Source organism: Orcinus orca, chromosome 1 (genome assembly GCF_937001465.1).
Source record: "Orcinus orca chromosome 1, mOrcOrc1.1, whole genome shotgun sequence".
NCBI lineage: Eukaryota > Metazoa > Chordata > Mammalia > Artiodactyla > Delphinidae > Orcinus > Orcinus orca.
In genome coordinates, this window is record NC_064559.1 from 96410667 (window position 1) to 96436786 (window position 26120).

The 26120-nt window shown below is 39.4% G+C and overlaps 1 protein-coding gene across 2 annotated transcripts in view; it reads left to right on the forward strand.

Moving 5' to 3' along the window:
• Positions 1-26120, forward strand: part of COPA (COPI coat complex subunit alpha) — a 50306-nt gene that overhangs the window by 9289 nt on the left and 14897 nt on the right. For both annotated transcript variants that reach the window (XM_033414316.2, XM_004284431.4), the window contains exons 6-15: positions 407-516; positions 5719-5828; positions 7178-7277; positions 7878-8013; positions 8694-8776; positions 20638-20788; positions 21727-21793; positions 22736-22811; positions 24697-24779; positions 25602-25741. In XM_033414316.2, the coding sequence (XP_033270207.1) occupies positions 407-516; positions 5719-5828; positions 7178-7277; positions 7878-8013; positions 8694-8776; positions 20638-20788; positions 21727-21793; positions 22736-22811; positions 24697-24779; positions 25602-25741 (1056 nt within the window). The remainder of the gene's footprint in view (positions 1-406; positions 517-5718; positions 5829-7177; positions 7278-7877; positions 8014-8693; positions 8777-20637; positions 20789-21726; positions 21794-22735; positions 22812-24696; positions 24780-25601; positions 25742-26120) is intronic.

Consider the following 26120-nt stretch of genomic DNA (forward strand, 5'->3'; position numbering starts at 1 on the left):
GGGTGTAGAGCTTTCCATAAGTATGTAAGGACCATTTAAAGTTATGGCCTTTAAGAGGGATACCCCACTAAAATCTAACATAGCTTCCAGTATGAATTACTAAGATTTCATTTATTTTAGTATTTTAATGCATCTTTAATCTGAGAGGAAAGCTGTACAGTCTCAGTTCTCCTGAAGTTAGTAATATGTAGATACTAAAACATTACAGGCAAGAAGAGAGCCACTCTTGGAACAGCTGACCTTGCTTATTATTATTAGTTCAGAATTGTTAGGATGACTTGCCTTTGCCTCCAAAAAAGTATAATTGGACCTGCATCTGCTCAATATGGAACATGGTATTTAGCATGTAGGAATCTGTAGATTCCTGCCTCTAATTTGGTATTGTCTTTCTTTTTTCCTCTTGCAGTGTGTTAACGGGGCACAATCATTATGTAATGTGTGCTCAGTTCCACCCCTCAGAAGACCTGGTTGTATCAGCCAGCCTGGACCAGACTGTGCGCGTTTGGGATATTTCTGGTGAGCTGCCCAAGTTCAGGGGACAACCTAGTGGTGTCTGGCGCAAAACTGCAATTGCTTAAAATAGTGAGGGTAGTTGGCTTAGAACAGGAAAACTTAGAATATTCTGTTCTCATGTAATAGTGTCTTTGATTTTGAGGGTATTAAATCTGCTTTGACGGTTCTTCGTGTTAGAGGTATTCTAAGAAAAGTGGCTGCTCTAGAAAATTCATTTTACGTTGAAGAAAATTTCACCTTTTAGTTCAGTTTTAGGGAGTATTTGATTAAGAATCGAGCTTTCCACTAAAATAAAAAAAATCTTTGACAAAAATAAATTTTGGGAGTAGATTAGTGCAGGGAAGCAGGGCTCTTGGATCCTGTGGCTTCATTTAGAAATAGGAAAATCCTTCTATTATATATCTTCTAGTGTAAGGAGCATGAGGGTTGGACCAGGGATTTTCACGTCCAGAAAACCTTTTAACTGGCAGACTTCTAGGATGAAAAATAACTTGTAGATTTTGGAGTGTTGTCATAATCCCTCCTTTCACAGTTTGTATACAGTGTCTTGATTTTGGGATAAGGATTTAAATTTTTAGTGCTTTATAGAGGAGAACTGAGAATTTAAATGCAGAGGAAGGACTGTACCTATGAGATTGACATGCTGCAAAAATGGAAGTGCTTTGTTGAGAAATGGAATAGGGAAATGAAATTCTAAACGCTATGGTTCTCTGCCCAGTTAAATTTACTTATCACTTCCTGAATTGTTTCTAGTTGTTTGTTGCCTTAGAAATTCTTAGAGATTGGGTTCTCTGAAAGGTCCATGACTAGACCACAGAACACTGTTTTCATTCTGTAAAAGGAAGGACTCCTCATAGGTCCTTGCCTGGTTCTTTGTGGTAATAAAGAAAGTTGATAACTTTTCCCAACTCCCTTGTGGCATGATGGGCTGGGGCAGTATAATACTTGCTGTTTTAACAAGCAAGATAGACAATTTGGATTCCTGGGTGTAGCATTTGAAATGTTATAATAGCAGGTGTTTAAGATTCATGTAGTATAGAGACAAGCCAAGGGGAAGATGAGGACAGTTGGAAGTAGAACCTCTGCATCATGCTGTGTTTGCAGTTTCAAAGGTTCAGAATTAGAAGGGAGTGGTATAAACAAAACTGTCTTGGAGATAGGGCAGTTGTCCTCTCTTCTGCTAGGGCTTTTGCCATTGCAGTTTTTCGTCAGACTGGCTAGGCTTTTTGAAGTACACCCAGATGTGACCAGCCATGCCAGCAGAAGGTGTTAGGTACAGGCACTGTGAGCCTGTGTCCTCTCCTCACTGCTAGTACCAGGGAGCTTACTCTTCACTCCCGCAGTAACCTAGCTATGGCTTTCCATGGTTTTTCACTGTGCACGCATTCAAAGCACCCTCTCTGTCTCAGGATATGGGAGCCTGATGGGGTTGGATCCCGGGTCATGCTGTTCCAGCTGATCAGGGGCAATTACTTAGAATAGCCTTTCCCAACTGGGGATCTGTGGGAGAATTATGTGCTACTCAAACACTTTGAGTGACTGTTTTCTCAGTTCTTCTAAGAATGGTATACAGGTAATGCCATTCTAGATCATAGAGAAGTTCATTTGTTACATGCATAGACTGGTGGTTTGGCCACTGGGGCTTAATTCTTTCATAGTGCATCGGGTTGGAGGGGCCTTATACTGCTCCACTCTTAAGAGTACTGTTTATGCCACCTGATTCTGGCAGAGCAGGTTCCCTGTGGCCTAGCTAAAGCAATTTGGGGCACTTAGGTGAATGGATTCTCTTTGGTCATCATGAAATGCCCAAGGCAAGAAATCCTTTTCTTCACTTTTGTAGGAAAACATATTTGCATCAGAATCAAAGGCCCTAAAATCAGAGAAGAGAGGGAGAGGGTCTGACCCCATTGGGTTTATGCTTGCTCTTGAATGTGTGAAGTGCATGGATTACTATATAATAACATTACAATTGCTATACCTAGCATATGTGATACTGAAATTTTATGCTAATGTTACTAATGTTAATTCTCTCTTTACCATTCTAAGTGTTTTTCTGTATTCACAACTCTCTTGATTTCCAGTAACCCTTTAACCAGAGTGGAAGGAGATGCTTTGGTATTTAACCAAGTGGAAGGAGCTTTTGGTTAGACTTACGCATTCTTTCCTTTTCTGGAAGTCAGCATACTCTTTTTAGCAGAGTTATTTTGCCTGGGTTCAAATAAATCTGAACACAGGAAGAGAAATTAGCAGTCAGCTCTGTTAGGAACCAGAGTTAATATTTCCAGTGTTTCCAGGAGGGAAAAAGTTAGTTCTGAGTCAGAGAACAAAAACCCTCAAATTTAGAGGACTGGTGAAAATTCTGATCTTTCTGAGTGACTCTCTTTGAAGGGGGACACTCTCTGAACTAAGTAAATAATAAGAAAACAGAGGTCTTAAAGGAAAACCTGTCTTCTTGATACCCCTCCCATTAGGATTAACCCACAGGGCTTAGCTTAACTTGATCTTTTGTATTAGCCTGGCAAAAAATATTTGCTTAAAAGGGAATATATTTACAACCTAGATTTAAAAGATAGGTTACTTTTTTAGCTTGAGCTTCCAGGTAAACTGACAGTGAAATTACTTTAATGTGCTTATACTTTTGCATGTCAAGCCCATATAATTCAGCCTTAATCTTTGAAATGACTACTAAAAAAGTATTAATTTGCTGCCAAATCCTGTCCTCATCCCTCTCTTTTTACTACTTCCCCTGGTTCCCACTGGGAAGTGTGCGTCAAACTGGTCCATTCTGAGTGTGTCCTCCCCTCCCTCTGGATCTGAGTAGCTGCTGTAGAAATTTTCCATCTGTCGTTCAGTCCTAGTGAGTAGCTTGTCGAAGGCTCAAATATTTCTTCTCTAAGTATCTTCACTGCCTGTCACTATTCATCTCTCTGTTTTTGCTCTTCCCCTTTTCCTGGATCATTACAAGCAAGTGCAACAAAGGCTTCCATTCTGTCATACAGCTTTCCTTTTAATGTGTTTGTTGAAGCTTATTGGAGGTGAAGTTCCTCGCAGCTGTCTGTCTTTGTATCTTCCTTTGAATCTGTTTCCTGCACCAGACTCATTAAAAAGTTGACAGATCCCATTAAAAGGATAAATGAAATAAGTGAAAGGAGACATCCCTATGATGATGTATTTTTGAAACCTTAGGAGAATGAATTTTTTTTAAAGCATTGGTTTTATTTCTTTCTACCTGTTGGCTAAATGCTTATCATGGACAGAGTACAAGATAATTAAAACTGTCATGTCCTTTTAGGCACTTGCTTCTCTAATGCTGATGTTTAGGTGCCATTGTACTAGAAGAGATACATTGTAATTTTAAAACAATGGAGATAAATACAATCATTGAACTTAAGTTTTTGTATTTTCTTACAGGTGCCAAAATTTAGGCTTAAAACTATGTAGGTTTTATTTTAAGTGATAGCTTTTATTTCCCCCCTATTACAGATATTTGTTCTTTTTACTTTATAAGTGCCAGGTAGTTTCATCTTCCTCTCCCCCCACCCCCAAATACTCCAAAAGATAGGATTTTAGTCCCAATCCTATTTTCTCTCTGTAAGCTGGTATAATTATCCCTGCTTGCCTACCTCGAAGCGTCGTTACCCAGATCAGCTTTGAAAACACAAAGTGCTTTTCACCTGTAAGGTAGTAGTGTTACTGTAATTTTGGTTCTGACTATAGCACAAAATATCAAATTTTAAAGACAGGTTGTGGTTGAGCCATAAATGTGGGCCCTATACAAATAAGACTCTCCTTATCTTGGTGTCTTTTTTGTTTTGTTTCGTCTGGTTTCTTCCTATCCTTCTATCTATCTATTTATTTTTGGCTGCGTTGGGTCTTTGTTGCTGTGTGTGGGCTTTCTCTAGTTGCAGCAAGTGGGGGCTACTCTTCGTTGCAGTGCACGGGCTTCTCATTGCAGTGGCTTCTCATTGCAGGGCACGGGCTCTAGGCGCACGGGCTTCAGTAGTTGTGGCACACGGGCTCAGTAGTTGTGGCACATGGGCTTAGTTGCTCTGCAGCATGTGGGATCCTCCTGGACCAGGGATCAAACCTGTGTCCCCTGCATTGGCAGGCGGATTCTTTTTTTTACTTTTAATTTTCTTTTAACATCTTTATGGAGTATAATTACTTTACAATGTTGTGTTAGTTTCTACTGTATAACAAAGTGAATCTGTTATATGTATACATATAGGCAGACGGATTCTTAACTACTACGCCACCAGGGAAGTCCTTTTCTGTTGTTTTTGAATTATGGGCTGATTTCTCCCTTTAGTCTCCAAAAGTTTTAATAGCAAGATACATATATTCAGATCTATAACCAGTCTTTTGAGCAAGTGTTTAAAGGGATATGACAGTTTTAATAATTTTTGTCCCATGCTCAAGAGTCAAGAAGAAGATATGAGTACACTTTTTGCACAATTTGTAGTTTTACAATATCATCCACCAAATAAGCTGTTTTATATTTGATAGTTTTAGTTTCCTTAACTCCTTTGGAACTTCCTCATGAGTTGCCTAGAAGCTTCTAGTTTGAGAAACACTGAGCTGCGTCCTCCCCAAATGACTTTTCTTTTAAAATTTTTTGAGATGATAGAAGAAAAGTTGCTATAGATTTCATGAAGTTGAAAGTAGAAATTGAATGTTTACCATTTGAGACCAAATTTCAAGAATATTGAAGAATGGAAATGGGTGTTATCTCAAGTAGACAGCTCTTGAGATGAGGTTTGTTGAAGAAATTAGCTATGTCAGAAGTTTGGATTGTCCTCCTCTGGGAAGAAGTCCTAGTAATGGGTCTGTTAAGGGAGGAGAAGAGAAGATAGTGAATGTACTTCACTATTTTGAACAGGTTTTTTTGGTTTGTTTTTTGTTTGTTTGTTTTGGCTGCACCGCACGGCACGTAGGATCTTAGTTCCCCAATCAGGGATTGAACCCGTGCCCCCTGCAGTGGGAACGTGGAGTCTTAACCACTGGACCTCCAGGGAAGTCCCTCGAACGGTTTTAGAAAGAGATACATAGAAGCTCTTGCATCTTTCTTTAGTCTCTCTAAATTTCTTTTTCCCTTCTTTTTCCTTAATGTTAGTCTATCACTGTACCTTTCTGCATTTCTGTCACTGTGCTCTTTTTGGTAACATTATGTTTACATTTTTCATCCCACTCCTTACCCCTTCAAAGGTCTAAGGAAAAAAAACTTGTCTCCTGGTGCAGTGGAGTCGGATGTGAGAGGAATAACTGGGGTTGATCTGTTTGGAACTACGGATGCAGTGGTGAAGCATGTACTGGAGGTACTTATCTCTCAGGGAAACAGTGACAATATGCCGTTCATTTATTCATTCCTTCAACAAAGACTTATGCAGGGTTTACTGAGTGCCAGGCACTATTTGAGGCACTGAAAATAGAATAGTGGGTGAGCCAACAGAGAAATGAAGCTTATGTGCTACCTGAGGGAGAGTCATGTTACCTTATAAACATGAAAGCTGGCATAAGCTCCATCACCATCCCAAAGCAGAGCCCATTGTCAAGCCTCTTGAAGGGGAAGGGGAGGATAGTTCATCAAAGTTATTGAGAACCAACCATGTGTAAATAACTTGCATGCATGGTGGGAAAATAGAAAAGCATAAGGGAAACAAACTAGATTTTAAAAAATAATCCTTACAGCTATCTACTGGTAGAGATATTATTAACCTCATTTTGCAGATGAAAAAATTGAGATTTACGGAAATTAAGTGGTTTACCAAAGTCTACACAAGTCTACTAAGTTGAAGAACTAGGCTTTGAACTTGGATCTATCTGACTCCAAACCAAGCTGCTTTTCACCGCAGAATGGTACCTCTCAAAAATACTGCTAATTTGAAACTACCTTATCTGTGATTCTGTTATGATACAGAGTATAAACTTACAAATAGGGTAAAAGATATCTTAAAATCAGCAGTTCTTAAACTTTTTGGTCTGAGGACCTTTTTATACACTTAAAAGTTATTTAGGACCCCGGAGAGTTTTTGTTTATGTGCATATCTCAATTTTTATCATATTTGAAATTAAAAGCAAGAACTCTTAAAACATGGACTATATAAGGATAAAGTCTTTTAGCCACCAAAGCAGTGACATCATCACATGTCATGTAACCTCTGGAAAACTCTGCAGTCATGAGAGAATAAGAGTGAAAGGGGCAAATAATGTTTTGGTGTTATTACGAAAATCGTTTTAGACCCTGCAGATTTCCTGAAAGGTTCTTGGAGCTCATCTAAGAGTTTCTTGAGCACACTTTGAGAATTTCTTCATTAAGTTATAAAATTGGCTTTATTCTTGAGATGCTAATAACTAGTTGGAGAAATAAAATATAAGTAGACAAGTAACAAAACAAGGTAGCATATCCCAAATGCAAATGAAGCTGAATTTGGGAGTAGAAGGATTTGGGAATTCCCATGAGAATTTGGGAATAATATTAGATAGATTGATATAGTAATTCTCATGGTCAGATCTTAGAGCAGCAGTCCCTTGAGTCTTTTCACATGAAGAGTAAAAATCAGAGACATCGTTTATAACCACTAGCATGGTCCATTGGTTTGCTTTGAGTAACAGATATAAAGAAGAACGACTTTTTTAGTTTAGAAGAACCACCTTTTTTGTACAGGGTCATGATCGTGGAGTTAACTGGGCTGCCTTCCACCCCACTATGCCCCTCATTGTATCTGGGGCAGATGACCGTCAAGTGAAGATCTGGCGCATGAACGGTGAGTGAACCAGTGACAGTATCACCATACCTAAAATATTGGCTGCTGGCCAGCAAGGTGAAGTAGCCAGGTTTTCCAGACTTAGTGACCCATTTTCCTACCTTAGGTTGTTAAGCTAATCCTGGGAGCATGACAATTGCCTTATTCCCTTTTTTTCCTTTGATGGCATCCTGATTTTGAGGAGTGTGAACATAATTAAAAATAAGAATTCATTTATTCAACAAATATTTATTGAGTACCTACTTTGTACTAACCATTGTTCAGGGTTCTGAAGATAACAGTGATGACTGAACCAGATAACATTCCTGCCCCATGAAGAGTCCATTTATTCTATAGTGGCAGCTAGTGACAGAGCAGGGTAAGGAGATAAAGAATGACAGAGAAGAGGTGTTATAATTGATAAGAGGGTGAGAATGAAATAACAAAGAAATATGTAAAGATTCAGAGTCTTAAATGAAGAAAATTGCCCTATTAGAAAGGAGTGGGTAACTTAACATTTTGTAGTAATACCTAGCATTTGGTTAGAGGATGTCATAATTTGAAATCCCAAACTTAAAGTAGTAGGGAGTTGTAGTGACCTAATTCTTCTTTGTCCTTCAGAATCAAAGGCATGGGAAGTTGATACCTGCCGGGGCCATTACAACAATGTATCTTGTGCTGTCTTCCACCCTCGCCAAGAGTTGATCCTCAGCAATTCTGAAGACAAGAGTATCAGAGTCTGGGACATGTCTAAGCGGTAAGGGGGTTACAATGGTGTGTGACCAAACCCAGGGGAAAGCTCCTTTCTCTCTCTTACTCTCTCTTTTTAAAAATTAGATTAGAATACTTTTTGTTTCTCATCATCCTCAGCATGTAGAAAAATCAAATAACATATTATGAAAACGTGAAGGGACCTAGTGTTAGCCAACATTTACAAATCTTCCATGAAATAGAAATTTCTGTGTATGTTCTTTTTCTCCTCTAAATTTAAGCAGGTTCTTCTGTAGCTACAGAAATAAGAAATATTAAATGAAAACAGTACAGTAGAAAATTATGATGAGTGGGGCGAGTTGTAATATCAAAATAGTAGAGTCAGTTTGAAGTCCTCTTTTGTTTTTTTTTTGTTTTTTTTTTTTCTTTGGTCATGCTGCACGTGGCATGTGGGATCTTAATTCCCAGACCAGGAATCAAACCCAAATCCCCTGCACTGGAAGTTTGGAATCTTAACCACTGGACCACCAGGGAAGTCCCTGAAGTCCTCTTTCTGTTCCTTGGTAGAATTTATCATGACTGTCTTTATTTAGAATATGCAGTTCACTGTCCTTGATTTAGCTTTTTAATCAGTGTGCTGGCCTACCACTTAATACTCTTGTATGTGATAGGCTGAAGTTTCCTTGGAAATTAATATTTTTCTTTGTGTACCTTTTACTTTCCTAGGACTGGGGTTCAGACCTTCCGCAGGGACCATGATCGTTTCTGGGTCCTAGCTGCCCACCCTAACCTTAACCTCTTTGCAGCAGGTAAAGGCCATTTCTTCTTTTTTCCTTTGGTTCAAGGTTTATAAGACTTGAGAGTGATTCTCCATTAGCTTTGTCTCCAGCAAGTACATAGTAGGATGACAAGGAAAAATAGAAGTCTCAGAGCCACCTAGTTGAAGCTTTTCTCCTTTTTAACTCCCTTACCTTCTTGGTATAGTGTTCTTTATCCACCAAAATTCATTTAATAATAAAGCCCATTCTCTCCCTTTTTTTTTTTCTTTTGGCCATGCCGCATGGCTTGTGGGATCTTAGTTCCCCAGCCAGGGATTGAACCTGGGCCCTTGGCGGTGAGAGCACTGAGTCCTAACCACTGGACCTCCAGGGAATTCACCTAAAGCCCATTCTCTTTGATTAGTTCCTAGGAGACTTAGAGGCTAATACTGGACACTTGAGGTTCCTAGACTGAGGAGCTAGAAGCTGAGTTTTATTCATTCGTTTAGCAAATACATACTGAGTATCAGCCCTAGTCTGGGTGCTGGTATTCTAGCAGTGCATAAAACAATGTCTCTTACTTTATAGAACTTAATTTTGAGTTATAATTAACTTAAAATATTTTATTAGTTTCACAACATAGTGATTTGATTTTTTTTTTCTTAATTTTATTTTTTTGTCTTTGGCTGTGTTGGGTCTTCGTTGCTGCACACAGGCTTTCTCTAGTTGCGACAAGTGGGGGCTGCTCTTCATCGTGGTGCGTGGGCTTCTCATTGCAGTGGCATCTCTTGTCGCGGAGCACAGGCTGTAGGCGCATGGACTTCAATAGTTGTGGCTAACGGACTCTAGAGTACGGGCTCAGTAGTTGGGGCTCACGGGCTTAGTTGCTCCACGATATGTGGGATCTTCCCGGACCAGGGCTCGAACCCGTGTCCCCTGCATTGGCAGGCAGATTCTTAACACTGTGCCACCAGGAAAGCCTGATTTGATATTTTTATACATAATGATCACTACAATAAGACCAGGCCACAACGGTGAGAGGCCCGCGTACCACCAAAAAAAAAAAAAAGTCTGTTTCTATTTTGTTTTGTTTGTACATTTGTTTTTGTGTTTTTTTGGCGGTACACGGGCCTCTCACCGTTGTGGCCTCTCCCGTTGCGGAGCACAGGCTCCGGACGCGCAGGCTCAGCGGCCATGGCTCATGGGCCCAGCCGCTCTGCGGCATGTGGGATCTTCCCGGACCGGGGCACGAACCCATGTCCCCTGCATCAGCAGGCGGACTCTCAACCACTGCGCCACCAGGGAAGCCCTGTACATTTGTTTTTCAAATTCCACATATAAGTGAAATCATACAGTAATTATTTTTCTCTGACTTATTTTGCTTAGCATAATACCCTCCATGTCCATCCATGCTGTTGCAAATGCAAGATTTCATTCTTTTTTATGGCTGAGTAATATTTCATTGTATATGTATACCACATCTTCTCTATCCATTCATCTATTGATGGACACTTAGGTTACTTCCATATCTTGGCTGTTGTAAGTAGTGCTTCAAAGAACATTGGGGTACATATATCTTTTTTTTTTTTTTTTTTTGTGGTACGCGGGCCTCTCACTGTTGTGGCCTCTCCCGTTGTAGAGCACAGGCTCCCGACGCGCAGGCTCAGCGGCCATGGCTCACGGGCCTAGCTGCACCGTGGCATGTGGGATCTTCCCAGACCAGGGCACGAACCCGTGTCCCCTGCATCGGCAGGCGGACTCTCAACCACTGCGCCACCAGGGAAGCCCCATATATCTTTTTGAATTAGTGTTTTTGTTTTCTTTTGATAAATACCCAGGAGTGGAATTGCTGGATCATATATGGTAGTTCTATTTTTAATTTTTTTGAAGAACCTCCATATTGTTTTCCATAGTGGCTACAACAATTTAAATTCCCACTAACGGTGCACAAGGGTTCCCTTTTCTCCAAAGCCATGTCAACACTTGTTTCTTGTCTTTTTTTTTGTGGTACGTGGGCCTCTCACTGTTGTGGCCTCTCCCGTTGCAGAGCGCAGGCTCAGCAGCCATGGCTCAGGGGCCCAGCCGCTCCGCGGCATGTGGGATCTTCCCGGACCAGGGCACGAACCCGTGTCCCCTGCATCGGCAGGCGGACTCTCAACCACTGCGCCACCAGGGAAGCCCTGTTTCTTGTCTTTTTGATAATAGCCATTCTGTTAGATGTGAGGTGGTATCTCATGGTTTTGATTTGCATTACTCTGATGATTAGTGATGAGAACCTTTTCATGTGCCTGTTGGCTATCTATATGTCTTCTTTGAAAAAATATCTATTCAGGTATTCTGCTTATTTTTAAATTGGCTTATTTGATTTTTGATATTGAGTTGTATGAGTTCTTTATGATTGTTTTTTTTTTTTTTTGGCCACACCACACTGCATGTGGGATCTTAGTTCTCTGACCAGGGATCGAACCTGGGCCCCCTGCAGTGGAAGTGTGGAGTCTTAACCACTGGACTGCCAGAGAAGTCCCAGTTGTATGAGTTCTTCACATTTTGGATATCAACCCCTTATCAGATATATTGTTTGCAAATATCTTCTCTCATTCAGTAGGTTGCCTTTTTGTTTTGTTGGTGGTTTCCTTTGCTGTACAAAAGCTTTTTAGTTTGATGTAGTCCCATGTGTTTATTTTCGTTTCCCTTGCCTGAGGAGACATATCCAAAAAAATATTGCTAAGACTGATGTCAAAGAGGTTACTGCCTACACTTTCTTCTAGGAGTTTTATGGTTTTAGGTCTTACATTTAAGTCTTTAATCCATTTTGCATTTATTTTTGTACATGGTTTAAGAAAGTGGTTCAGTTTGATTCTTTTATATGTAGCTATCCAGTTTTCCCAGCACCATTTATTGAAGAGACTGCCTTTTCCCTATTGTATATTTTTGCCTCTTTTGTCATAGATTAATTGACCATGTGAGCATGATTTTATTTCTGGGCTCTCTATTCTGTTCCATTGATCTATGTGTCTGTTTTCGTGCCAGTATCGTACTGTTTTGATTACTATAGATTTCTAATATAGTTTCCAGTCTGGGAGCATGATACCTCCAGTTTTGTTCTTCTTTCTAAAGAATGCCATGGTGATTTGGCAACTTTTGTGGTTCCATACAAATCTTAGGAGTATTTGTCTCGTTCTATGAAAAATACCATTGGTATTTTGATAGGGATTGCACTGAATCTGTAGGTTGCTTTGGGTAATATGGACATTTTAACAATATTGATTCTTCCAATCCATGAGCATGGTATATCTTTCCATTTATTTGTGTCATCTTCAATTTCTTTCATCAGTGTCTTATAGTTTTCAGAATACAGGTCTTTTACCTCCTTGGTTAAATTTATTCCTAGGTTTTTTATTCTTTTTTGATGCAATTGTAAATGGGATTTTTTTCTTCATTTCTCTTTCTGATATTCCAACAGATTTCTGTATATTAATTTTGTTTCCTCCAATTTTACTGAATTAATTTATTAGTTCTAATAGTTTTTTTGTGGAATCTTTTGGGCTTTCTATATAGTATTGTCATCTGCAAATAGTGACAGTTTTATTTCTTCCTTTGCAATTTAGATACCTTTTCATTTTCTTGCCTAATTACTGTGGCTAGGACTTCCAATACTATGTTGAATAGAAGTGACGAGAGTGGGTATCATTTTCTTTTTCCTGATCCTAGTGGAAAAACTTTCAGCTTTTCACCATTGAGTATGATGTTAGCTGTGTGTTTGTCACGCAGGGCCTTTATTATGTTGAGGTATTTTCCCTCTATACCCACTTTGCTGAGAGTTTTTATCATAAATGGATGTTAAATTTTGTCAAATGCTTTTTCTACATCTATCGACATGATCATATGATTTTTACCCTTCATTTTGTTAATGTGGTGTATCACATTGATTTATGGATGTTAAACCATCCTTGCATCCCTGGAATGAATTGTGCTTGACCATGGTGTATTATCCTTTTAATGTATCATTGTACTTGGTTTGCTAATATTTTGTTAAGGATTTTTGCATCTATGCTTATCAGGGATATTGGCCTATAATTTTTGGTTTCTTACGATCTTTGCCTGGTTTTGGTATCAAGGTAGTGCTGTCCTCATTAAATGAGTTTGGAAGTGTTTTTTCCTCTTCAATTTTTGGAATAATTCAAAAAGGATAGATATTAACTCTTCTTTAAATGTTGATAGAATTTACCTTTGAAGCCATCTGGACCTGGAGTTTTGTTCTTTGGGAGTTTGTTGATTACTGATTCAGTTTTGTTAGTAATTGATCTATTCAGGTTTTCTGTTTCTACATGACTCAGTCTTGGAAGATTGTATGTTTCTAGGAATTTATCCATTTAGGTTGTCTAATTTGTTGGCATATCATTGTTTGTAGTATTCTCTTACAATCAGTCCTTTGTATATCTGTGCTGTCAGTTGTTATTTCTCCTCTTTCATTTCTGATTTTATTAGAGCTCTCTTTTTTTTTTTAATGAGTCTGGCTAAAAGTTTGTAGATTTTATCTTTCAAAGAACCAACTCTTAGTTTCATTGTATTTTCTATTGTTTTTTTAGTCTCTATTTCATTTATTTCTGCTCTAATCTTTATCATTTCTTCCTTATACTCACTGAGCTTTGCTTGTTCTTCATTTTTTCTTTTTTTTTTTTAATGCGGTACACGGGCCTCTCACTGTTGTGGCCTCTCCCGTTGTGGAGCACAGGCTCCGGACGCGCAGGCTCAGCGGCCATGGCTCACGGGCCCAGCTGCTCCACGGCATGTGGGATCTTCCCGGACCAGGGCACGAACCCGTGTCCCCTGCATCGGCAGGCGGACTCTCAACCACTGCACCACCAGGGAAGCCCTGTTTTTTTTTTAAATCTACTTTTAGATTGCTTGAGATTTTTCTTGTTTCTTGGGGTAGGGCTGTATCACTATGAACTTCCTCTTAGAACTGCTTTTGCTATGTCCCATAGATGTTGAACACTTGTGTCTTCAGGTATTTTTGATTTCCTCTTTGATTTCTTTGTTGACTCATTTGTTGTTTAGTAGCATGTTGTTTAGTCTCCACATGTTTGTGTTTTTTCTAGTTTTCTTGTAGTTGATTTCTAGTTTCATACTGTTTTGGTGAAAAAAGCACTTGAAATTATTTCAGTCTTAAATTTATCAAGCCATGTTTTGTAGCCTAGCATGAGATCTGTCCTGGAGTATGTTCAATATGCACTTGAAAATAATGTATTTTGCCGCTTTTGGATGGACTGTTCTCTCTCTATTAATTCTATCTGGTCTAATGTGTCGTTTAAGGCCAGTGTTTCCTTGTTGATATGATCTGTCCATTGATGTAAGTAGGGTGTAATGTCCCCTAGTATTATTGTGTTATTGTCAATTTTTCCCTTTATTTCTATTAATATTTGCTTTATATATTTAGGTACTCCTATGTTGGGTGTATAAATGTTTGCAAATGTTATATTCTCTTGTTGGATTGACCCCTTTATCATTATGTAATGCCCTTCTTTGCCTTTTGATATGATCTTTGTTTTAAAGTTTATTTTGTCTGATATGAGTAATGTCCTAGCTTTCTTTTCTTTCACATTTGCGTGAAATATCTTTTTCCATCCCTTCACTTTCAGTCTATGTGTATCTTTAGATCTGACTTGAGTCTCTTGTAGGCAGCATATAGATAGGTCTTATTTTTTTTATCCATTCAGCCACTGTAAGTCTTTTGGTTGGTGCATTTAGTCCATTTACCTTTAAAGTAATTTTTGATAGGTATGTGCTTTTTGACATTTTGTTAATTTTTTTCTGGTTGTTTTTGTAGTTCTTCTCTGTTCCTGTCTTGTTCTCTTGGTTTCTTCCCTTGTGGTTTGATGGATTCCTTTAGTGTTACATTTGGATTTGTTTCTCTTTATTTGTTGTCTATCCATTGTAAGTTTTTGTTTGTGGTTCCCATGAATTTCATAAATATTGAACTGTGTATATATATTTGTCTATTTTAAGCTGATAGTCACTTAAGTTCAAAGGCATTGTAAAAGCACTACATTTTTACATGTACCCCATTTTATGTATTTTATTTCATAGTTTATATCTCTATTTTGTGTATACCTTAACTATTTTTTGTAATTATAGTTGATTATACTGCACCTGACCCTTTAACAACATGGAAGTTAGGGACACTGACCCTCTGTGCAGTCTAAAATGTGCATATAAGTTTACAGTTGACTCTCTGTACCTGTGGTTCCATATCTGCAGATTCAACCAGCAGTGGACTGTGTAGTATTATTGTACATATTTAGTGAAAGAGAACTGTAAGTGGACCAGTGCAGTTAAGATCCATGTTGTTTAAGGGTCAACTGTTCTCTGGTCTTTTAACTTTCATACTAGCTTTTTAAGTGGCTGATCCACTGCCTTTACTATGTATTTGCTTTTATCAGTGAGATTTTTCCTTTGATGTATTTTCTTTTTTTTTTTATCTTTTAAAATTTTTTTTAAATTTATTTTTTGCTGTGTTGAGTCTTCATTGCTGCACATGGGCTTTCTCTAGTTGCGGTGAGTGGGGGCTACTCTTCGTTGCGGTACATGGGCTGCTCATTTCGGTGGCTTCTCGTTGTGAAGCATGGGCTCTAGGTGTGCGGGCTTCAGTAGTTGTGGCACATGGGCTCAGTGATTGTGGCTCGCTGGCTCTAGAGCGTGGGCTCAGTAGTTGTGGCACACGGGCTTAGTTGCTCTGCAGCATGTGGGATCTTCCTGGACCAGGGCTTGAACCCGTGTCCCCTGCATTGGCAGGCGGATTCTTAACCACTGCACTACCAGGGAAGTCCCTCATATATTTTCTTATTTCTAGTTGTTGCCTTTTCTTTTCTGCTTAAAGGAGACCTTGACATTTCATGTAAGGCTGGTTTAGTAGTGAACTCTTTTAGTTTATGCTTGTCGGAGAGACTCTTTCTCCTTCAATTCTGAATGATAACCTTGCTGGATAGATGCTAAGTGGTAAGTCTTTTCCTCTCAGCATTTTAATGTATCCTGCCATTCCTTTCTGACCTGTAAAGTTTCTGCTGAAAAATCAGCTGAGAGTCTTATGGGGTTTTCCTTGTATGTGATTAGTTGTTTTTCTCTTGCTGCCTTTAACACATTATTGACCAGAGATGTATTAATACATCTTTCGTTACCTGAATGTTATTGACTGGAGACGTATCAATACGTTTTTAGAGAGTGATACAATTAACATCACCATGCAAAGTTGTTAGAGCTTAAAATTGATCAAGCGTTCATTATACAACTTGTCGATACCATTTGCATTTTGCTCCATTAGGTTTTTGTTCCAACCTTGTGTATATTATAAACACAAGTTTGTTACCATAAAATTTTCAAAAATGATGCATCGCAAGATTTTGAGTGAAGAAGAATTTTTCGGTGAATTTTACGCAGATACTTTCTCTGATTGTCCAAGTGACATATATACTAGTGTCTCAGAAGATGATGGTTCTTCAGAATATAGTTCTGATTCAGACAATGTGAATGTTAGACCAACAAAAAGACAAAAAAACTTAGTGATTGATTCTGATATGGAAAGTGAAAATGAAACTCATGGTGCTGGAGAATGCTCCCTTGCTTCTGCAGAAGAGTGGATTGCAGACAACATTTCATAAAAATTAGAAGACTTTACAGGTGTGTCAGGTGTAACTATTGAATGTAATAATTTGCAAAGTGTTAGTGAAATAACAGAATTAATTTTTGGTAACAACTTTTTTGAGTTGGTCGCTTCTCAAACAAACTGATATCACCAACAGAATGAAAAAGCATATAAAAAGTATGATAAGGCTTTAAAATGGACTGATGTAACCAATAGTGACATGAAGAAGTTTCTTGGATTAATAATTTTTTAAGAGGTATGAAGCTTCCTTTATTTATTTTTTGAATTTTATTTTATTTTATTTTTTTATACAGCTGGTTCTTATTAGTTATATATTTTATACATATTAGTGTATATATGTCAATCCCAATCTCCCAATTCATCCCACCACCGCTCCATCCAGCCACTTTCCCCCATTGGTGTCCATACGTTTGTTCTCTACATCTGTGTCTCTATTTCTGCCTTGCAAACCGGTTCATCTGTACTATTTTTCTAGATTCCACATATATGCGTTCATGTATGATATTTTTCTCCTTCTGACCTATTTCACTCTGTATGACAGTCTCTAGGTCCATCCACGTCTCTACAAATGACCCAATTTCATTCCTTTTTATGGCTGAGTAATATTCCATTGTGTATATGTACCACATCTTCTTTATCCACTTGTCTGTCAATGGGCGTTTAGGTTGCTTCCATGGATTAATAATTTTGATGGGACAAATAAGAAAGTCATACTGGAAAGAATATTGGCCGACTGATCCCTTACTTGAAACACCTATCTTGCCAAAGATTATGACGAGAAGAAGGTTCGAAAAAATAATGATGTTTCTTCACTTTAACAATAACTCAGAAACTCCACTTCCTGCAGACAGAGGTTCAAAAGTTAAACCTCTTTTGGATTATTTTCTACAAAAATTTCCATCGATCTGTATACCCAAACAAGAGCTATCGCTTGATGAGGCAGTGATAAAGTGGAGAGCACGACTCAGATTCAAAACCTATAATCCCAGAAAACTTACAAAATAAGTTTGGTCAGGATGGTTAACAAAAGTGAAACTGGGTATATATGCAACCTTGAGATTTACATGGGTGAAGGATAGAAACTACAAGAAACAATCTTATAACAGCCTTATCTTGGTTCGTGGCACCGTATTTACCAAGACAATTGTTACAACAGTGTGTCCACATCTGAAATACTGTTGAAAAATAAAATCAGAGTTTGTGGGACTATAAGAGAGAATCATGGCCTACCAAACCAATTAAGAGAAACGTAAAAATCTACAGAGGGAAGAAATGACATTCTTATGGACGGGAAAAGTGATTTTTCTTATATGGAAAGACAAAAGGCTAGTCTGCATGGTGACAACTATTCATTATGCCTCCATAGCATCTACAGGAAAAGAAGACAGGAGGACTGACCATCAGATGACTAAGCCCACTTGTATATTAGAGTATAATAAATCTATGAAAGGAGTTGATTGATCCAGTCAATACCTGGCAAACTGCAATATCCTCTGGAAAACTTGAAAATGGTTTAAGAAAGTGGGTTGCTATTTCAGTATTGCAGTTTATTCAATGCGTTTAAAATTTATTGTAGCCTTAATGCACAGAATAAAATGACTTACAAGCAATTTTTGTTAGCAGTAGCTAGAGAATGGGTAATTGACCATTCTGGTGAATATAGTGGTAGTCCCGCACCTGGTCCTTCTTGTGGTGTTTCTAAAAGAGCCCTCCACAAAGATCCACCTTGTCAACTATCAGGTAAAATAAAAGAACATATTCTAGAGGAAATAATACCCACATGACTAAAAAAAAATGCTGCGGGGCTTCCCTGGTGGCACAGTGGTTAAGAATCTGCCTGCCAGTGCAGGGGATACAGATTCAAGCCCTGGTCCGGGAAGATCCCACATGCCGCAGAGCAGCTAAGCCCATGCACCACAACTACTGAGCCTGCGCTCTAGAGCCCTCAAGTCACAACTACTGAACCTGCGTGCCATAACTACTGAAGCCCAAGCACCTAGAGCCTGTACTCTGCAACGAGAAGCCACCTCAATGAGAAGCCTGCACACTGCAACAAAGAGTAGCCCCCACTTGCCGCAACTAGAGAAAGCCCGTGTGCAGCAATGAAGACCCAATGCAGCCAAAAATAAATAAAATTTAAAAAAACAATGCCGCCAGAAAATGTAGAGTCTGCTCTTCCAGGGGAAAGCACAGTGAAACAGGATATATTTGTAATAGATGTTCTGTTCCCCTGCACAGAGGTGCCTGCTGTACTGCCTATCACACTCTAATGAAATATTAGAATGCTTTAGTAAGACATGTACAAAGTTTCAAAAAAATACATTAAGTGCAAAAACAGTTGTTGATAATTATACTCAAACGTGGATGTTTCAGTATTCACTTACGTAACAAATCGCTGGCCACAGGCACCAGTTTCTGCAAAAATCCCCCGGCCAATAATGGGTTAAGATTCTCTCCTTATCTTTAACTCTTGCCATTTTAATTATAATATGTCACGGTGAGGATCTCTTTGGGTTCATCTTATTTGGGAATCTCTGTGCTTCTTGGACCTGGATATCTACTTCCTTCCTCAGGTTAGGAAACTTTTCAGCCATTATTTATTCAAATATGGTTTCTGTCCCTTTCTCTCTTCTCCTTTGGGAATCCTATAATGTGAAAGTTAGTATGCTTGATGTTGTCCCAGAAGTCCCTTAACTCTCCTCATTTAAAAAAAAAATTCTTTCTTTTTGCTGTTACAATTGGGTGATTTCCACTGTTCTGTCTTACAGATTGCTCATCTGTTCTTCCATATAATCTAATCTGCTGTTGATTCCCTCTAGCATATTTTTTCTGTTTTTGTATTCTTCACTTTTGATTGGTTCTTTCTTATATTTTCTAAGTCTTTGTTGAAGTTGTCACTGAATTCTTCCATTCTTCAACCAAGTTTGGTTAGCATCCTTATGACTGTTTCTTTGAACTCTTTATCAGATAAATTACCTATCTCTGTTTCATTAGGGTTTTTTTCTGGGGCTTTATTTTGTTGTTTCTTTTGGAACATATTCCTCTGTCTCCCTTTTGTTTGACTTTTTGTTTCTATGAATTTAAGCAAAACAGCTACCTCTCCTGGTCTTTTAAGGAGTGGCCTTAACGGGTGAAAGCATTCCTGTGTAGATTGTTTGCACCTGGCAGCTTTGGCAGGCTTGCTGGGGCTGGAGTGCATCTGGGCAGGCATAGTCCCTGGGGAGTGTGGTCTCTTGGTGGAGTGCCTGGAGCTGGAGTGGGCGTGGGGCAGTCCCTGGAAAGCACTACACCTGAGGCCATGGAACTTTTATTTGTAGTGAAGGGAGGTAGACCCATAAAACAATAAATATATAAAACAATGTATGGTGAAAACTGCTTTAAAAGAAAGTTAAGCAAAAGTAAGTGGGATAGAGAGGGAAGAGTGTAGGGACTGCTGCTTTATATTGGGTGTTCAGGAAAGTGAAGGAGAATGATAAATACATTGACAGTGGGAACAGCAAATGCAAAGACCGTGATATGAGAAATGTTTAACATGTTTGAGGAACATCAGAGTGGCCAGCTGGAGCACAGTAAGGGGCTAAGTAATAGGAGGTAAGACCAAGCCAGATTGGGCATTGCCTTGTAGGCCATTAGAATTTAAGACTTTATTCTGAAAGAATGGAAAGCCATTGGAAGGTGTTGGGTAGGGAAGTGACATGATCTGATTTATGTGTGGAGTGTATACTAGGAGGACAAAGACTGAAGGTTTTTCTGAGTGATGGATAATGTTAGTAGGGAAAAGCAAAACATTTTTAAAAAACAGAACCAGAAAGGCTTTTTAAACTAGCATCCATTTGTTCAGCACTTACTTTTTATGTTTGTTATTTGATAGTGACTGGGGAAGGATGGAAATTATTGTAATTTCTCTTTTCAGGGAGCTCAGTGTATACTGGGGATGATATACCTAAACAATTACAGTGCAGAATGGTACGTGCTGTGACGGAGGTTTGTACAAAGCAGTTAGGAGAACATAGAGGAGGGTTTGTCTAATGTGGCAGTATGATAGAGTGAGTATTGGTAAATGATTTACAGGTGTTTACTTGAATAAAGATTCCAAGAATTGTGAGAATTTAGGCAAATAAAGAATGCATTTAGGTGTCTTAACTTTGTTTTTAGCATACATATACAGTAGTCATCTTTGTGTATCTCCTGTTTCCAGTTTTCTTTCTTGACTACAGCTAATTCTTCCTCCCTTTTCCCTGTGGCCCAGGCCATGATGGTGGCATGATTGTATTTAAACTGGAACGGGAACGGCCAGCCTATGCTGTTCATGGCAATATGCTTCATTATGTCAAGGACCGATTCTTACGTCAGTTGGATTTCAACAGCTCCAAAGATGTAGCTGTGATGCAGTTGCGGAGGTAAATCAGACTTGTTTCTTCCCTCCAAAGTGTCTCATCTGTTACCATGAAACAATACTCACAAACTGGAGTCTGTTCTTTTAACAACGTTTTGGATCTCATCTCCTGTCACAGATAGAATCCCCAGGAGCGTGGTGGTGGCCATGAGGCCAATGGGGGCTTCCCTGTTGACAATGCTAGAGACCCTGTGGAAAGGAAATCATATTGCCAAGCTTGCCAGGTGTCTTGAAAACCAGGGAAAGTTTCCTGGTTGAGAGTAGCCCAACTTGGTGACAGGCCTCTTTGCCTTTATTTAGCATTTTTTTTCTATACCTCTCCCTTTGCTTTTCAGCAAAATGCATGCAACTCTAAACCAGAATATATGTCTCTGGAAACTCTTAACTCTGAAGATATGATAATATCTAGGGTGCCTGGCAAAAGGAACTATCCTCTTGGAAAGCCAGATGTATCAGCATGCTGAAACATTCATGGTGGCAGGCTTTGGCATAAGGGTTTGATAACCACCCTCCAGCGTTACTACAATAAAAAAATCGGTTTGTGTTATCACTCCAAGGGACAGGAGAAACTAGCCAGAGACAAATCACATCATGTTACTCTGTGGTATCCACTGCAATTATGTGTAGGAATTTGTACCCAAGAAGAATCAATCCCACTCACTACAGTGAGTGCTAGCCATACCTTCTGTTGAATAAGTAGACTTGTACTAGGTGTGCTTTTTTAAAACTCTATGCTCAAAGCTGAAATAGGGGAGTCCCTAAGCCTTAAAGGAAGGAAGAAATAGATGCAACATTCATTTATTTTTATTTCTGATTATAAAAATGATAAGTATATCTGTAAAGATGAGGTAAGTAGGAGGTGTAGGAGTAATTCCTTTTTTCCTATTGTCATTATATCTTTTTACTAATTTCTCTGTTTTTTGTATATATATATATCTCTAGTGGTTCCAAGTTTCCAGTGTTCAACATGTCGTACAATCCAGCAGAAAATGCAGTCCTACTGTGTACAGTAAGTAAACCTCCTAGGATCTCCTCATTTCCCATAGGTCTCTTTCTCATGCCCTTAGAGGATCTCTAATGGCTTCTTTGAAACCATTTAATGGTCATTTTGAGAGAGCTGAAACAGTAAACAGAGACTCAAACCAGGTAGGCTTCAGCTGTCATAAACAAGTTAAGGGTTTGTGTACTTATATCTTTCATATGGCTAACAACTTCTAAACTTAATGGAGCATTGGGATGAATCACGCAAATCACTGAAAGTAATTTGAAAGAATGTTTGGGACTATATCCTATTCAAAGGAGATGCTTATCTTGATTCCCTCCATTTGGGTGAAAATAGTAGAGCTGATTTTGAGAAGAGTTCCTTTCAGTGGTGTTACCTTTGGGGGTCATCAAGTAGCCCTCCACATTTCTTGCCATACAATTAAAAAAAAAAAAAAGAAATGGCATTCTAATTTTAGTGCCTTCATTGCCAAGTCAGAAGAATGAAAACCTGTCTTTCCCGATATGACGTCTAGTGTCTGATCCCAGTTCTTCTTCAATATCTAACAGCCCCATATTTTCCTCCTGGCACTTTTCTTTAATGTTTTTTCTTTGATGTCTTTTTTTACCTTCAAACAGACTTTTAAGTTGATGAATAAACTCAGGTGGGGCACTGGAATATTGGGGTCTTAGTCTGTTAATTTGTGGAATAGAGAGCAGTCCTTGCTTTCATTCAAAAGATATCTACATCTTTGGAAGATAAAAGAAAAATAAGGTGACATGAATGCTGAATTCTTTGGCAACGAGCCCTATAATTTTTAGCTGTAGAAACGTTCAAATGCCTTCTGAGTGAAAGGTGTGAAAAGTATAGTTTCAGGTTGCTGTCTGTATAATGGTGCTGTTTTCTATGTCAGAGTAAACTGGTATCTTGGGTGCTCTCTTACTAACAATTCCTCCCTTTCCTCTACAGAGAGCCAGTAATTTAGAGAATAGTACCTATGACTTGTACACCATCCCCAAGGATGCCGACTCCCAGAATCCTGATGGTAGGCATTCTCTTTGTATACCCGACTCTGCTCCTAGCTTTCCTCACCCATATCATCACTCCTCTTCAAGTTTTTCACATTCTGTCCCCAGGCCATGGCCACATCACTCATGTCTGTTGGCAGGTGCTGCTGACAGTTGCATCAGAGGCAACTGTGGTGTGAAATATTCATGTTCCTTCTCCATTTTATTACTCCAGCTAGATATATATATTTTATAATTTGGTTATTAGAAACTCTCCATTTTCTCTTTCAGCACAGCATGTTATCCTAGTTTATTGTCAGCTGATGTGACTTTCACCCTGGTAGTTTCATTTATTTAAAAACATGGTTCCAATCTTGCAGTGTCTCATCCTGGGACTAGGGATTTATGCTCTCCCATCCATATCCAGATCCGATTTGCTTCCTTTTGCATGTCAGAAAGATGAGGCTGTTAACAGCCTCTCACCGCACCAGGGATCCCGGATCCAGCTGAGACCCCTGCCTACCTCTTCCATCACCACCATCCCTTTTTAGTCCTTTCTGCTAGAACTTGCTGACAAAACATTCTCAGAATAGATTTGAGTCTCACTTATGCTCCTTTTAGTGTACTCCCTCCAGTTGGTTTGTAGGTCAGAGGTTTGTTCCTCAGGTCCCCACTTTTAGTACCATACTTTCATGATATTTTAGACCGAATCAACAGATTCTGAGAAATATTTTGCTAGCTCTGTCCTATTGTGGGTGCCACTGTGTCATTATTGCTGCTAATATCATCACTCTCCTATAAGTGTGGTCATGGTGGAAAGAGAGAAAACCTGTATGTCTTTGATATCCAGAAATCAAAGTCTCCCCTATAAATTAATCAGTCAAGCCATTTCTGACCAATTTTTTTTGTTTGGTCCTGCTTACCCATCCCCTTCTTTTCCCCATCTGTTTACAATTAATAGAGTCTAAAATATTTTTGTTTTGTCTTATAACCACTTTTATTTTATCTTCTCCATTTTTTTGAGGGAGATAATAATTATTAAAGGAATAAAGGTACAGCACAGCGGAAGAGAAAGAGGAAAGGCTTGAATAGTGTGGTTCTTCGGCCCTTGGAAAATGGGAGTGTTGATTATGATAATAATTAATTTTGTAAATTGCCCGACACCCCTGGTTGTCAAGGGGTGGCCTGGCAAGGCTGGCCAGCATGTATTGTCCAGTTTTTTGCTGATACTAATAGATAAAATAGTATTTCCACGCATCCTTCTGTGTATCTCCTTTGAAGTTTCCCAGAGTGTGGAGCACCCATTCGGAATTCTAATCATCCAGTGAAATGTTTGGGAACTGAGAAACATGTTGTAACTTTGTTGAGTGAATGATTGACATTTATGGAGCATCAGCTTGGTGCTAAATACTGCCCAGCATAGAGCTGCCTGGATTTAGTTAGGAGCCCCATCCTACTCTACTAGGAGGTCTGCATTTGCATGTTAAAAGCAGCAGAGCAGCTGCGTCCTGGAGAGGGGGCTCTGTCTCTACTCCAGCTTGTTGAGATAGGAGGTCCAAGACACTCACAGGCTGCTTGCTTTGTGCCGCAGCTTGGCCAGCGAGGCCCTGCTCGTTAGCTTGATGGAATGTGCTGTCTCCCAAGATGGGGGTGGTCCTTCTGCCAGTATATGGTGTTGGCTGAAATGCAGTCACTTGGCCTAGAGAAAAGAGGCTTGGCAAGGGTGGAGGTTGGAGTTTGGAGGGAACTGGTGGGGAAAAGTCACTGACAATAGCCTCAGGTTATGGCTGAATAAGTTAGGAAGCAGCTGAACTGGCAAAGCCAACATGGCAGCCAGCAAGACTGGCAGCTTCGTGGCACCTGACTCTGTCACCTGGCAGTAGCTTACTACATGTTCCTGCCCTTTGGTTTTGCTCTTCTCAGCTCCTGAAGGGAAACGGTCCTCAGGCCTGACAGCTGTTTGGGTTGCTCGCAATCGGTTTGCTGTCCTAGATCGGATGCATTCGGTGAGTTAAGACTAAAAAGGGAAATTAATTTGGAGAGTGTGGTGGCAGTGGCCTGTGTATTGCAGAATAAAGAGCATTTTTTTTTCCCTTACTCTGCCCTGGGCAGCTGTGGTCCTCGTGTATTGGCTGCTTTCTCCTTAACTCTACCCCAAACCCCTTGGGGAAAAAAAGGCCTTAAAATTGATTTGATTGGGTGGATTATCACTGTGGCTCTGGGCTTAAGAACCAAGCTAAAGTCACTCTTGATGACACAGGAGGCAAAAAACATCAAATTTGAAATAGGTGAGCTGGGAAGTCCCTGACGGTCCAGTGGTTAGGACTTGGCACTTTCACTGCTGGGGCCCGGGTTCGATCCCTGGTCTGGGACCTAAGATCCTGCAAGCCACGTGGCAAGTCCCCACCCCCTCAACACCAAAAAAATGAAATAGGTGAGCTAGATAAGAAGTAGATCCTCTTATCCTACTACCTCTGATGGTACTTAAAATGTAATGGGTCCTAAAAAAGTTAAGCAAAGCTGTCTCAAGAAAATATTTAACAAAAATTTAAGCCTCAGAAGTGCTGTATTCTGTCCCTGGTTGGTTGAGGAATTTAGATTTTAGTTGGACTTCTCAGGATATTTCAATTGAAAAAAAAAAAAAAGCTATCAAGACCCTTGGAGAGGATCTTAGTTGGAGTGGTCTACGTAGAGTGGTGATTGAACTGGACAGACAGAAAAAAAAATACTTTGTTTATTGAAGCTAAGGAATAATTGCTGAGGGACATTGTCAGCTGGCATCATCTTACATGTATTTCTCTTAACCCCACCTTATGTACTCATTTCAGCTTCTGATCAAGAATCTGAAGAATGAGATCACCAAAAAGGTACAGGTGCCCAACTGTGATGAGATTTTTTACGCTGGCACAGGCAACCTCCTGCTTCGAGACGCAGAATCCATCACGCTCTTTGACGTACAGCAGAAGCGGTAACATGTCAGATGCCCCTAAGCAGACAGGCATATTGTGGGGGAGAGTGGAAATCTTTAGTGGGAGCTTTTCTTCCCCCAAGTGAGTTTGACCTGGGCTTAGCCACTTCTTGTGCTGTAACTCCAAGACTCTTTCTAACCACTTTTTTTCCTCTGTGATCACTCTCCATCCTGTACATACACACTAGCATTACAACAAGGGTCTTATTTGTTTTCAGAGCATTTATCTGAACAAAGAATGCTCTTGCGACTTAGAATAATAGGGACACAGAAATGAATAACATAGTTCCTGTACTTAAAGGAGCTTACAGTCCATTGGTGAAAACAGACATACACAAGTCCCTAATAATACATGGGAATGAGGGGCAGGGAGTTGAGG